Source organism: Rattus norvegicus, chromosome 8 (genome assembly GCF_021556685.1).
Source record: "Rattus norvegicus strain SHRSP/BbbUtx chromosome 8, alternate assembly SHRSP_T2T, whole genome shotgun sequence".
In the NCBI taxonomy this organism is placed as follows: domain Eukaryota; kingdom Metazoa; phylum Chordata; class Mammalia; order Rodentia; family Muridae; genus Rattus; species Rattus norvegicus.
In genome coordinates this window covers 116975800-116989716 of record NC_141541.1, presented here as the reverse complement: position 1 = coordinate 116989716, position 13917 = coordinate 116975800, and the positions used below count along the sequence as shown (strand labels likewise).

The following is a 13917-nucleotide window of genomic DNA, read 5'->3' as shown; positions in this document are numbered from 1 at the left end:
GGGGGGGGAGCAATTTTTATTTTTATTTTTTTTTATTTATTTTATTTTATTTGTTTTTATTTTTGAGGCAAGATCTTTCTTTGAAACCTTGGCAGGCCTAGAACTCCTAGAGACCCACCTGACTCTGCTGCCTCGCTGATGTGTGCCACCATATCCATAGCTACCAATCCTCTTAAAGCCCAAGTGGAGGGCTGGAGAGATGGCTCAATGGTTAAAGGCACTGGCTTCTTTCCAGAGGACTAAGTTCAATTCCCAGAAATGACATGGCAGCTCACAACTCTTAACTCCAGTCTCAGGGGATCCAACCCCCTCCAACAGACAGATACACATGCAGGCAAAACACCAATTCACATTTAAAAAAGGATTCAAAGACCAGGGACATTCTTACCAAGTGGAGTGACCCGGGGCTGCACGTCCTTCAGAACTTCATGTAGCCATTCGGTAAAACGAACATAGTAAAGATCAGAGAATATGTCATCTACTCTTCCATTTTCAAAAAGATACTAAAAGAAAAGTAATTAACAAATGTTACAGGTAGTCTCTTGAGCAAAGCCTTTAGGAAAACAAAACATTTTTTTACCACCACCAACACCACCGCCTTACCCTACCCATTCTCTCTAACAACAAAAAAGTAGTTAAGTCAGAACTGTCCAGCTTGTGTCATTTCCATAGCACACCTTAAATTACACGAGCAGATTCTTATGTTCCTGAGAGCTGAGCCAACAAGGGATCTTTCGTGAATACTATCCCACATAAGCAAGGCCCTGTAGTCAAAACCATGGGGGAGGGAAATAGAGATATGGCTCAGCAGTTAAGAACACAACAGCTCCTAGAGAAGACGAGACTCAGTTTCTAACATCCATGTAGCCACGATTGCCTGTAGTTGTTCATGCCTACTCACACACACAAAAAATAAAATGACTCAAAAACTCACAAAGTAGAAAGAGCAGGAATTGAACCGAGATCTATCAGCCTCTGCACAACACCCACCCACCCACCTCTACCCCTGTGCTGGGATTAAAGGCAGGGTACTGTGTTCAGTTTTAATTTTGTTTAGATTTATGTATGGTGAGTATCTCTGCATATATGTTTGGTACCCTTAGATGTTAGAAGAAAGCACTGGATCTCCTAGAACAAAAGTTAGGGATGGGTATGAACGACCATGTGGATGCTGGAAACTGAACACAGGTCCTGTAAGAGCAGTAAGTATTCTTAACCGCTGAATTATCTCTCTCCAGCCCTAGCACATGCAAATCTTTTAATTTCCTTTTTTGTAAAGGGAGATTACAATACTACAGCAGCCTTCTGTGAATAGAGACATCACATAAAATAAGTCAGGTAGTTATGGGTTAGGATCAGAAGAAAAAAGGGATGAAAGGAGGCTGACTTCTCTCAGAATTAGGCATCCTTGTATATATTCTTTTCTAGAGTAAACATCTAAGCCTTTATTTACAAAAAGGGGGTGGGGGTGGGGGTGGGGATTTAGCTCAGTGGTAGAGCGCTTGCCTAGCAAGCTCAAGGCCCTGGGTTCGGTCCTCAGCTCCGGAAAAAAATAAATAAATAAATCGGGCAATGGTGGTGTATACCTTTAATCAAAGGACTTAAGAGGCAGAACCAAGCTGATCTCTGGGTTCCAGGACAGCCAAGGGTATGCAGAGATTTCCTGTCTCAACAAAACTCAAACAAATGTCAGGATCTACGTGGGCTTGGCCAGCAGGAACTCAAAGGCCAGCCTGTCTCTGCCACCACACGCTGGGTTAAAGCTGTGCCACCAGTTTTTCTTCACATCTTGTCATTTAAGCAAACTATGCTAAAGTGAAAACATTCAGTGGGACTCCAGTTCAAATATGTTTATGTGAAGATCTGTTTCCTACCTTCTGTATACACAAGAAAATGTAGTAGAGTACATCTGGGTCATAGGGTTCACCTTCTCCATTCCGAGCTTCTCGTGTCATTAAACAAAGGCCATAATTCAATTCAGCCACAGCAGATGAGATCAGATCTTCTTGGAATCGTAGCAACTGGCGCCCTACAATACAAGTCCTAAGGTGAATGGGAGTCCTGGCATGGCGACAGTGCTGCCCTAACTGGTTAATCACATTGTTGAAAGGAGGGCTCAGAGAGGATATTGCCCACTAGGGTTCAGGTTAGAAATGTCCACTTAGATCTGTGATCAGAACTTCCCTATTAATATACTAACATATGCTATTTCACCAATAAATTCTTTACTCTAAGAGCCAAGAAATGTAAGTAGAAAACTCCAGCAACCACACTCTGTACTATGAGCAAGTAAATGAGTCCAAGCTTAGACAGGCTTAAATACAACCCACTGGCAGCTCCCAGGTCCTCCAGAAGCCATTCTTCTTTCGTTCTGAAACACACAGATCTAAAAATCTGGTCTCAGGCGATCCTATGAACCCTGCTCATTCATGAGGTGAAGACTGTATCCTGTTCATCGTTGACACAAAGTATACTTCCAAGTATATTCTTCAGTCCTTAGAGCCAGGGGGGTGCTACCTGCCTGGATTGTTTTTCTTGTACTTACATTTTGACACACCCATCATCCTCTCCCTCCCAAACACTCACTCCCAATGGGGGCCAATCTGTTTTGAGCATCCTTTTCTAGTTCAGCATTCTTGGTCTGAGCCCAGTTTTTCCATACTTCTAGCCCTTCTTCTGGCTTCAGTGAATTTGGAAGCAAAAGCTCTGGTGAAGGCTGCGGTTGTGACTGTGGCTCAACTTCAGCGACCTGAACAGTTTGTGCCTATGAGAGGGAAACCATCAGACTGTCAATATTTTTCATTAGGACCTTTAGTAAAAAAAATACCAGAAAACCAAACTTAACTGCTTATTCACTTGGGAAAACAATACCAACCACCCAAACCAACTCTTCTTGCTGTCTTGTTTTCATGCTTTGCAGAATTTATCTGGTTACAGGGACATCAAAGGTAGCAATGTAACTAAGTCAGTGCAGCACTCCTCCGCTCAGACTGTACCGAGTTCTCACTGAACATGTTTATGACATTCAGAACTGTTATGAATGTGCATGTGAAGTGTGTGGGTACATGTATGTCACTGATGGGCCTGTGGAGGTCAGAAAACTCGTGGAAGCCACTTCTCTTTCTACTAGATGGTTCTGAGTGACTGAATGGACTGAATTCAGGATGTCAGGCTTGGAACAAGTGCTGCTACCCACTAAGCCATCATGCTAGCTCTTGATTCTCGTTTCAAAACACCAATATAAACCAAGGATGGCAGAACATGACTGCACTACCAGTACTTCAGAGGCTCAGGCAGGGTACAGAGCGCCCTCAAGTTTGAGACCAGTCCGAGCTTTATGGCAAATCCAAGGCCAGCCAGGACGTAGGAGTTGGTCTCAAAAACAAAGAAAAGAAAAAGGAGCTGGGCAGTGGTGGTGCCCATCTTTATTCCCAGCACTCAGGAGGCAGAAGCAGGGGGATCTTTATAAGTTCAAATTCAAAATGAGTTCCAGGACAGCCAGAGCTATCTGGAAACCCTATCTGGAACCACACCCTGCCAAAAAGAAACACAAAGAAAAAAAAAAAAAAAAAAAAACCCTACAACACCAATAGTACAAAATGCCCTAGAACCTCTCAAAGGGCAGAGGCCAAGTATCAATCTTTTTAAAACTCCCTAAGTAAGCCAGGCAGTGGTGGCACACGCCTTTAACTCCAGCATTCAGGAGGCAGTGACAGTTGGATTTCCAGACAGCCAAGGATACACAGTAAAACACTCTAGAAAAACAAACAACTTCCTAAGTAAATAGAGGTTTATTTTCAAACACTGCTTCAAAACTTCACTATGCAAATAAAACACTTAGGCACTTTATTAAGATGTGTATAAAGCGACTGAACACATCTGGGTTGGAACCTGAGAAAGTTCTACTCCCAGACTATGATCTGAGTGACCCTCTATGAGGAGGGACTGCAATCCACACCAGCAAAGCTGGAGCAGTGGTGAGTGCAATACCCCAGAGGCAGTGTCCAGCACCTTGGGAGTCTGCATATGGTAGCTCCTCCCATCTGCAATCCAAGAAATGCAAAGGCAGAGGCTGTAGAAGTAGAAGCAAAGGGTCACCCTGAACTAATAGCAAGTTTAGGAAAACCCCCATCCCAAAGAAGTTTTCCTGCTGAGGTGGGAATGATATGCCTATAATCCCAGCATGGAGGAGCTTGGGCGGGAGGGCGGGGAGGGGGGGGGTTCCCGGAGATTATTTTAGTCTAGAACAACCATTTACAAAGACAAGTAAGACAAAAGGTTGCCATTGTAAAACAATCAAAGGTAAGACTTCAGAATCTTCATGGTCATTTTCCAGCTTATAAAATCCTTGTATTTTTTCACACAGAACAGGTTCAGACTGACCTTAAACTTGTGATCCCAGGGGTTGGGGATTTAGTTCAGTGGTAGAGCGCTTGCCTAGCAAGCGCAAGACCCTGTGTTCGGTCCTCAGCTCCAGAGGAAAAGAAAAAAAAAAAAAAACAAACAAACTTGTGATCCCCCCCCCCTTTAGCCTCCTAAGTGGTTCTGAAACTACATGCACGTGACACCATACTAGCATAAAGTTCAAACCCATATTCTCACCCCTAAGAACATAATCCACTTTCATTCTTTCATATTCAATATATATTCATCCATATTCATATATTCTCTCTCTCTCTCTCTCTCTCTCTCTCTCTCTCTCTCTCTCTCTCAGTACACAGGCTGGCCTCAAACTCAAGAGATTCGCCAGATTCTGCCTCAAGTGCTGGGATTAAAGGTGTGCACCACCATGCCCAACTGTGTGTGTGTGTGTGTCTGAGAGAGAGAGAGAGAGAGAGACAGACAGACAGACAGACAGACACACACACACACACACTCACACTCACACTCACACACTGACTGAGATTGGGTCTCTCTATAGTCCTGGCTCTCCCTTAACTCAGTATGTAGACCAGAGGGGCTTTGACTCACAGAGGTTTTCCTCCTGCCTCTGCCTCCTGAATGCTGGGATTAAAAGTGTGCACCACCATGTCCTGCCTTTCTTTAAGAATCTTAAAACTATCAGGCAGACACATAGTGTGTGAACAGACATGCATGTAGGGAATACACCCGTACACATAAAATAAAATTGAAGAATGAAAAGAGGGGCTGGGGAGATAACCCAGCACCCATAAATAATGGCAGGCATGGCCAAGAATGTCTGGAACTTCAACACTGGACCAGGGGACAGATGAATCCTAGGAACTCACTGGTGATCATCCTAGCCCAAAATAATGAACTTTAGGTTCAGTGAAGAGAACCTGTCTCAGGGGAATAAATTTTAAGAGTGACCAAGCGAGCAGAACCACTGTTCTTTGTCCTTCCAAGATGTGCATATGATTTGGTCCTGGTATTTCCACAAGCAGAAGCAGGCAGATCTCTGAGTTCAAGGCTAGCCTGATCTACAGTTTAAGTTCCAGGACAGCCAGTGCAACACAAAGAAACTGTCTTGATTCCCCCTCTCTCCCAAAATTTTGTTTTGGAAAAATATTCAGAAAGAAAAAAACAGAATAGAGCATGATAGTTTATCAGTTGCTCATGGTCAGTCAGTAATCACTACTGAATATACTTTTTACCTTTTCTGTCTGTGTAATGTATGTGCCACACCATCAAGCCACACATTCAGCTCTACCATAATTTGAAAATAAAACAAGTGTATTTCCACGCTGTCTTGTACACCTAACCCTTTGTGTTCTGTTTTTACTTCTCTCCGTTTATACCTGGGTCTGTGAAATAGCAAAGGTTACTCTGTTTTAGTGGTTGTGTCTGATGTGTATTTGCATGAGTCTCCTTGGATGAAAATAACATAACTTGTCTTACTAGTCCAGCCTAGTATACAGAGCAAGTTCCACAACAGCCAAAAAAGCTACACAAAAAAGCCTATTTTAGGAAACTAAAATCAAATCAAAACAAAACAAATCTAAGGGAGTAGGTGGGGTGGCTAACACCAGAAGGCAACGGATGCCATGAAACCCAAATTAAAGACAGTTCTGAACCACCATGTGAGCACTGAGAAGCAAACCCAGGTCCTCTGGGAAAGCAGCCAGCGCTCTTAAGTGCTGCGCCATCGCTGCAGTCCCCTTATTTTTAAAAAGCTGTTTATGTGTGTATATCTGTATTTTTATATGTGTACATGTTAGTAGGTGCCCCTGGAGGCTAAAGAGGGTCAGATTCATTGTGTGGCTGGAGTTGTAAGACACACAATGAGGATGCTAAGAATTGAAATGGACCCTGTAGAAGAACAGCCAGTGCTGTTAACTACTGAGCTATCTCCGTAGCCCTATCTTTTTTTTTTTTAAAGACAGGGTCTCATGTACTGTACACTGGCCTAGAACTCTATGTAGCCAATGTTGGCCTTGAACTTTGCCTCTGCCCCCCTTTTCCTAAGTGCTAGGATTTCAGATGTGCTCTACCATACCAGCATCCTTTTTGTGTTTCTAACATTTCTGTACAAGAATAGTTCACAAGCGCTCTTTTCCCCAGTTAAGAACTGTGGTAACAGGGCTGGAGAACACTAGCTTCGAGGGTGGCCAATGCCTTTAATCCCAGCACTCAAGACTCAGAGGCAGGCAGATACTGTGCTCAATGACAACTTGGTCTACAGATCATGTTCTAGGACAACAAAGGCTACACACAGAGAAACCCTATTTGAAAAAACAAAAACAAAAACAAAACAAAAACCCCCCCCCGAAAAACCAACCAACCAACCAACCAACCAAACCCTCACTGACTGCTCTTCCAGAAGACCCAGATTCAGTTTGCAGTACCACATGGCAGCTCACGCCATCTGTAACTCCAGTTACAGGATTTTACATCCTCCTCTGGGTACACAAGCAATACTCACACATGGTGCGGAGAAATACATACAGACCAAACACCCACATACATAAAATAAATAAAAGTAAATCAATCAGCCGAGCAGTGGTGGCCACGCCTTTAATATCCCAGAAGCAAAGGGAGGTGGATCTCTGAATTCAAGGGCAGCCTGGTCTAAGATTGAGCTCCAGGATAGCCAGGGCTACATAAAGAAGCCATTAAAACAAACAAACAAACAAACAAGCCATCTCAAAAAGACAAACAAAAAAAGAAAAAACAAGATTTAACAACAAAAACCCACAACTGAAGCCAGATGCAGCAGTGTACACACATGTGGCCTCGAGTAATTGAGAGGCTGAGGCAAGAGAGCCAGTTAAACCCCCACAGAAAAATGGATAAAAGTAGAGATCGTTCTCTACGGATAACGCCTAGAGCACTGAGAATAAAATAGACTGGAAAGAGTCAGAAACAGATGGGGGAAAGTGAGGTCAAAAGAGGAAGGCTTCACTAGGAATATAGTTTTAAAAGACAGGAAATATGAATGAAGGCTTTAAGGGACCACTCTCCCCAACTCACTGTAATTGTGGAGTTCAACACATTCTCACCTGTTCTTCTTGAGGGTCATTTCGCAATTAATTGTCTTCCCCACAAGTTATTCAGTGATATAAACATGGAAGAAACTGTCTTGTTCTGTTTTAGACATTCTTTTTTTTTTTTAAGATTTATTCATTTATTATATATAAGTACACTGTAGCTGTCTTCAGACACACCAGAAGAGGGCATCAGATCTCTTTACAGATGGTTGTGAGCCACCATGTGGTTGCTGGGAATCCAACTCATGACCTCTGGAAAAGCAGTCGGGGCTCTTAACCACTGAGCCATCTCTCCAGCCCTGTTTTAGACATTCTTGCTATGTGGCCTGGGCTGACCCTAAAGAACCTGAGATCCTGCTGCCTCATTTACTGAGGTATTGGTGTTATGCAAGTATGTGCAACAATGGGCCAGTTGCTAATTTTACTTTTGCCATTTTCCCCACCTTTGTTTTCTTAGACAAAGTATCATTATGTAGCCGAGGACCGCTTGGAACTTGCTAAGAACAAGTTGGCCCCCCGCACTCAGTGATCTTCCTGCCTCTGCCTCCCAAGTGCAGGTTTTGCTGGTGTACACCCTCACATCCAGCTCCTTTCAACAGACCTACTAAGAGGTATTCTTATAATTTATTTATACCATATTCAAAGATAACTAAAGAAAAAAAGCTATCTTACAAGGTCTCTATCAGGAATTTACTACTTGTGTGTGCTAAGTTAATGGTTCAACTACAGCTGTATAAGTAACCCATGAACAGTACCTAACACTTTTGGGTCTTCCACTCTTCATAGCATAACTCTACTCACCATCACAGGACATTACAAAGAAATAGTATAGACACCTGTGATGGTTTGTGTATGCTTCTGTATATGCTTAGGCAGTGAAAGAGTTGGAAAACAAAGCTAGTGATAATGTAATAGAACGCGGCAGCTTTGGCCATGTGGCTCTCTGGATTTAGAGTCAACAGAAGGGACTGCTGGGACAATTGGTGCTGGTTAGCTGGAGCTAAGAAATTAGTGGTGAGGTGAATTTTTTTTTTTTTTTTTTTTTTTTTGGTTCGGAGCTGGGGACCGAACCCAGGGCCTTGTGCTTCCTAGGTAAGCGCTCTACCACTGAGCTAAATCCCCAGCCCCGGTGAGGTGAAATTTAACTGAGGTGAAATCTGGGAAGTATTTTCTTAGAACACAAAGAAGCTGTGCTCCAAAGATAGCCCAGGTTGCACCACCTGCTGCAGCTGTACTTGGTAATGTGTAAGAGTCACCCAGGTGGTACTGGTTTTAAAGGCCTGAAAGGGTCATGGAGAGCAGCTGAGGCTTGGCACTGTTGAGAGGCCAGGGAAGGCCATTGGTAAAGGTGCAGCCTCGGTTGCAGTTGATGTCCCAGGACTGAAGGGGCCATGCAAAGATGTGAGGCTTGGCACCATGAAGAGGCTATTGGTGAAGCCTAGTTGCAGTGAAGAACCCAGCATAGTAGAGATGCCAGTACCATGGGATGATCACCAAGAACAGCAGCGGCAGGGAGTGGATCAACCTGAGCTTAGAGTACTACAGAGGGCAGAACTGGAGAAGTGATGCCAACCATTTGGAGGAACCCAGAAGATCATGTGTGGATCCCGGTATCAAATCAAGAAGCTTTAACACTGAAGGTGCCTTGGAGGCCCAAACATGTTTGAAATACCAGAGCCACAGGATATCTGCTAAGGAATGTTGCTAGCAAGGAGTAGAACCAGCCCAGGAAAAGAAATGTGTTGCAGTCAACAAAGATGAAAAAGGAGTTGGAGATCTGAAGTCCACCTTGAAACCAGGCAAGGAGATGCAGAGTTTGGGGTTTGCCCAGCTGGTTTCCTGTCTTGCTTTGGAGATTACAGTTAAGTGATTGGATGGATCTCAGAAGACTTTGAACTTAGGACTTTAACACTGTTCAGACTGCTATAGACTATGGGAGCTTTGGAAGTTGAACTAAATGTATTTTCTTACTATGCTATGGCTAGGCTATGGCCCCCAGATTCATATTCAGTAGAATATGATGGTTTGTATATGCTTGTCCCAGGGAGTGGCACTATTAGGAGGCAAGGTGTGTCACTGTGGGCATGGGCTTTCAACCCTCATCCTAGCTGCCTGGAAGTCAGTCTTCCACTAGCAGCCTTCAGGATGAAGATGTAGAACTCTCAGCTCCTCCTGCACCATGCCTGCCTGGATGCTGCCATGTTCCTGCCTTGATGATAATGGACTGAGCCTCTGAACCTGTAGGCCAGCCACAAGTAAATGTTGTCCTTTATAAGATTTGCCTCGGTCATGGTGTCTGCTCACAGCAGTAAACCCTAACTAAGATAGCATCTTACCCAAACACGCTCTAAAAACTACAAAGAATAACTGGTCATTTTGTTGAATTCCAAGAATGATAACCACCTCCCCATCTACTGTTTCTCTCTCTTCCCTCCCCCATGATGGAATTAAATAATTCAGACACTATAGGTGAGTTCTGTTACACTCTACAGATTTAAGTCTTACTTACTGAACAAGTGACCTGCAGCTGCTGCTGTTGCTGTGGCTGTGGTGGTGTCTGTTCTTGTGCAGTTTGCTGTTGCGGCTGCTGCTGTGGGTCCCATATATGTACAGTCTGAGCCGTATTCTGGTACGTGCCTGCTACAGCCTGCACAGCCACTGGAATGTGGATGTTGCCATTCATGAACTGTGCTGGAAAGAGAGAGTTTGCAAGGGTCTGCACTACCTCTTCATGGGAGTTCTTCACTACGGATGTGGTGCCCACCATCTTCTCCTTGTCATCCTCCAGCTTTACAGCTGCCAGAGCCGTGGGTGAGCCACTGACGTGAACTGCATTGTAGGCTTCCTGGGGAATGGCAATGTGGGTAATGCTCTGCTGCTGAGGGTCCCCCCGGGGCTGGGCGGAATAAACAGGGATGGTCCAAGTTTCTCCTGTAGGGCTAGTTATGGTCCCAGTGGCGCTGTACAGGTGGGCACTGTCTACTGTCAGTAAGTCTGGCCTCAAAGACACGTAACTCTGTTGCTGGCCTTGTGGAATGGCCAGCACGGTGGCCACTGGCTGCCCTGAGATGGCATAGGACACGGTGATGGGCATGTCCACTTTGCGTTTCTTCACTGGTTGAAGGACACTGGCTGTGCCAACCCTCCGCTCCCCTTCCCTGGGTGAGCCCTGCTGGGAGGGTGGTGGGGAAAGAGCGCCCACGGTCTGAATTTGAATCTGCTGGCCCCCAGCAAGAGATTGGCCTGCCACCAACTGAGCTTGGATCTGTTGATGTGGGATATGCTCCTCTGGGATTTCTGCAGCCTGGATCTGCTGCGCTGCCTGCACGTGCTGCACCTGGATCTGGGCTGCTTGCAGCTGCGAGGGGCTGGGGCTCTGCAGTGATGGAGTCTGGATGGAGGGGGCTGCGGACTGTGGTGCTTGGCCCTGGATCTGCACCTGGACCTGGATGGGTTGCTCAGCAGGCTGGTGAACGGTGAACTGCGGGGAAAGCTGCTGAGCTGAGACCTGCTGTGGAGACTGCTGTACCTGCACCTGTACCTGCAGGAACAAGAGTCATCGGTGAGAAAAGGCAGGCAGCATCAAAATCCAGTTTCCAAGAAAACTTTTCGGCAGGACCCTGTGTAATGTGAGCAAGGGGTGCCGTATCAGTCAATGCTTCTGCAGCCACAATACCTCAAACCAAACTCAGCATCACACTGAATTAACTCAGATATATCCATCCCAGGAAGTAAGACACGATTAACAGGATACAAGTAAAAACATCGCAACTTTGTTTTCTTGGTTCTTTGTCCATTAGTAAAGTGGTATAAGCATAAGTGGTATACTTAAAGTATTTAGGAAACGTTTAGGGTTTGAGAGTTGGTTCAATGTCAAACTATACAAATTTTTATGTATGGGGCTGGAGAGATGGTTCAGTGGTGAGAATAAAGCTTCCAAAAATAAATAAACGGCAGGCAAGATGGCCCACTGAGAAAAATGTTTTCTGCCAAGCCTGAATATTTTTTGATTCTTGGTACTCACGTGAAGAACAGTCAGACAGACATATATACAGAAACAGTAAATTTAAAAAATGTAATAAAAAAAAAAAATAGAATCCTGAGCAGGGTGGTAGTGATATGTACCTTTAGCCCCAGCACTCCACAAGCAAAGATAGAAGGATCTCTGAGTTTAAGAACAGCCTACTTTACAACAACAATCAGGACTAAACAGAGAAACCCTGTCTAGAAAAACAAACAAACAAACAAACAAACAAACAAAACCCCAAAACAAAACAAAAACAGAATTCTCTATGGTGAAAATAAGGCATGATTTTTTTTTAGGACTACTTGGAAAAAAACTGCTTCAGCTATATACTAAGAGTTGGTATTAGGCATGGTGGAGCAGGTCTTTTATCACAGCACACAATGAGTTCTAAACATAAATCTAGCTAAAGAGTATTTGCCCAGCACATGCAATATATCAAGTTCATAACACCTTCACAAAAGAAAAAAGGAAGGTGCACAAGTGCAAATATTCTCAGACTATAAACCACTTGCTATTTTAGCTTCAGAAATTACTTTTAACAGTTTCCCTTTTGCTTCTCTATAGTATGTTTTCCTCTTCTTGCCTCTGATGTATACTCAGTGGTAGGAGGAATCCAGAACAAGCCCTCTTAACACTGACTCTACCTCTAACATTTGCTACACTCACCAAATTCCACATAAAAGCCTGCATGCATGCATTTTGTTTTTGTTTGAGGTAGGGTATAATTACATAGCTCTGGCTGTTCTGTAACTCACTAATGTAAACCAGGCTGGCCTTGAACTCACAAAGATCTACCTGACTCTGTCTCCCGAATGCTTAGATCAAAGGCATGCACCACCATAACAGGCCTAATTTCTTATTTTAATCACCTCAAACACATTAACTCTTTATGTTGAGCACATTTAAAATCCTAGCGGTGGCCAGTAGGATGGCTCAATAGATAAAAGGCATTTGTTGCATAAGCCTGGAACAAGGTAAATGGCCAGGAATGACTCCACAAAATTATCCTCTGACCTCCACATGTGCTCCATACATAGCCATGCATGCATATACAACATGCATGCCCACATGTGCACAATTAATAAATCAAATAAGTCAAGTCCTGTTTTTGACACTGGTTGGGTGGTACCTTTAGTTCCAGAACTAAGGAGGCTGAGACAGATGGATCTTTGAGGTTCAGGCTGGCCTGGCCTACAGAATGAGTTCCAGGACAGCCAAAGCTACAAAGAGAAACCCTGTCTTGAAAAACAAAAACAAAAAACAAAACAAAAAGATCATTCACTCCAAAGAGTAGAAACTAGCATGTGCACAATAACTGTTAAAACTATAAGCCAATGCAAAAGTCTGAGGTGATCCAGAAATAAAAACTAAGTGTTTTTAAGTATTTAAATATATACAACTTTAACTTAAAGGATTATTAGCATGAGTATATGATGTGGGGAAGGGAGGCCCTGAATGCTGAGGCACACTTCTTCAAGTCACCAGTCCCCAAAGCTGTACTCAGCAGAGGTTCATAATCCTAGCTACCGAGGGACCTAAAGGAAGCAGATCCATCCTGCATAAGGTGTTCAAGGTCATATCAGGCAACTTAGTGACAGCTACTCTCACATTAAAAGGTAAAATGGAAGGTTAGGGATAGAGTCCTAGCATGCTCGAGTTCTACCTTCAATGCACAGCAGAATGTAATAAATATATAATTTTTTTGGTTCAGTTTTTGTTCCCCTGGAAATGGGGTCTATGTCTCAAAAAACTTCCTATAACTACATTCAACTTGTAATTTTCTTTTGATTATTACTACCTCAATGTAATATAACAGCTATTCAGACTGTATTAGAGGGACAGGTGGAGTAAGTCAGTGGGTAAAAAATAAAAATATTTCTTATGCAAGCATGAAGACCTGAGTGTAGAATTCTAGCATCTACATGAAAAGTATAACATCTAGGTAATTCCAAACAGGGGGTTCCAAGGTCTCACTGAACAGCAAGTTTAGCCAATCAGTGAGTTCCAGATGAGAGAGAATGTCACGGGGGTGAGGGGTGGGGGAGTGGGGGTAGTAAAGGATAAGTAAACCTCAACCTCTGACCTCTACAGGTACACACACACACAGCTCATGCACATAAGTACTGTTTTGGATAATATACTTAACCTAGACAAGACTTAAAGAAAGAACACAAGAATATATGTGTTGGTTTACAATGCCATTTTAATATGAGCTTGCAGGGGATCCTAGAATGACCCCCATGACCCCCCCCACCCCGTTCTTGAGGAATGAATGTATGCTTTAAAATGCTTGTTCAGTACTCAATCTTTGGCTGTTTATAGTAGGGGATTGTTCTGAGTAGCCTTTAGATCTCAGCTTGGTAAATTCAGAGGAAATGTTCCATTTTCCCAAAAATTCTCCTAAAGCAGCATTCTCTTGTTACCTTATTCTGTATCTGTACT

At 43.6% G+C, this 13917-nt stretch overlaps 1 protein-coding gene across 12 annotated transcripts in view; it reads right to left on the bottom strand.

Moving 5' to 3' along the window:
* Nucleotides 1-13917, bottom strand: part of Qrich1 (glutamine-rich 1) — a 39503-nt gene that overhangs the window by 11649 nt on the left and 13937 nt on the right. For all 12 annotated transcript variants that reach the window (XM_087561433.1, XM_087561429.1, XM_087561431.1 and 9 more), the window contains 4 exon segments: nt 9958-10989; nt 2587-2764; nt 1875-2029; nt 389-503 (listed from right to left, as the gene is read on the bottom strand). In XM_087561433.1, the coding sequence (XP_087417559.1) occupies nt 389-503; nt 1875-2029; nt 2587-2764; nt 9958-10989 (1480 nt within the window).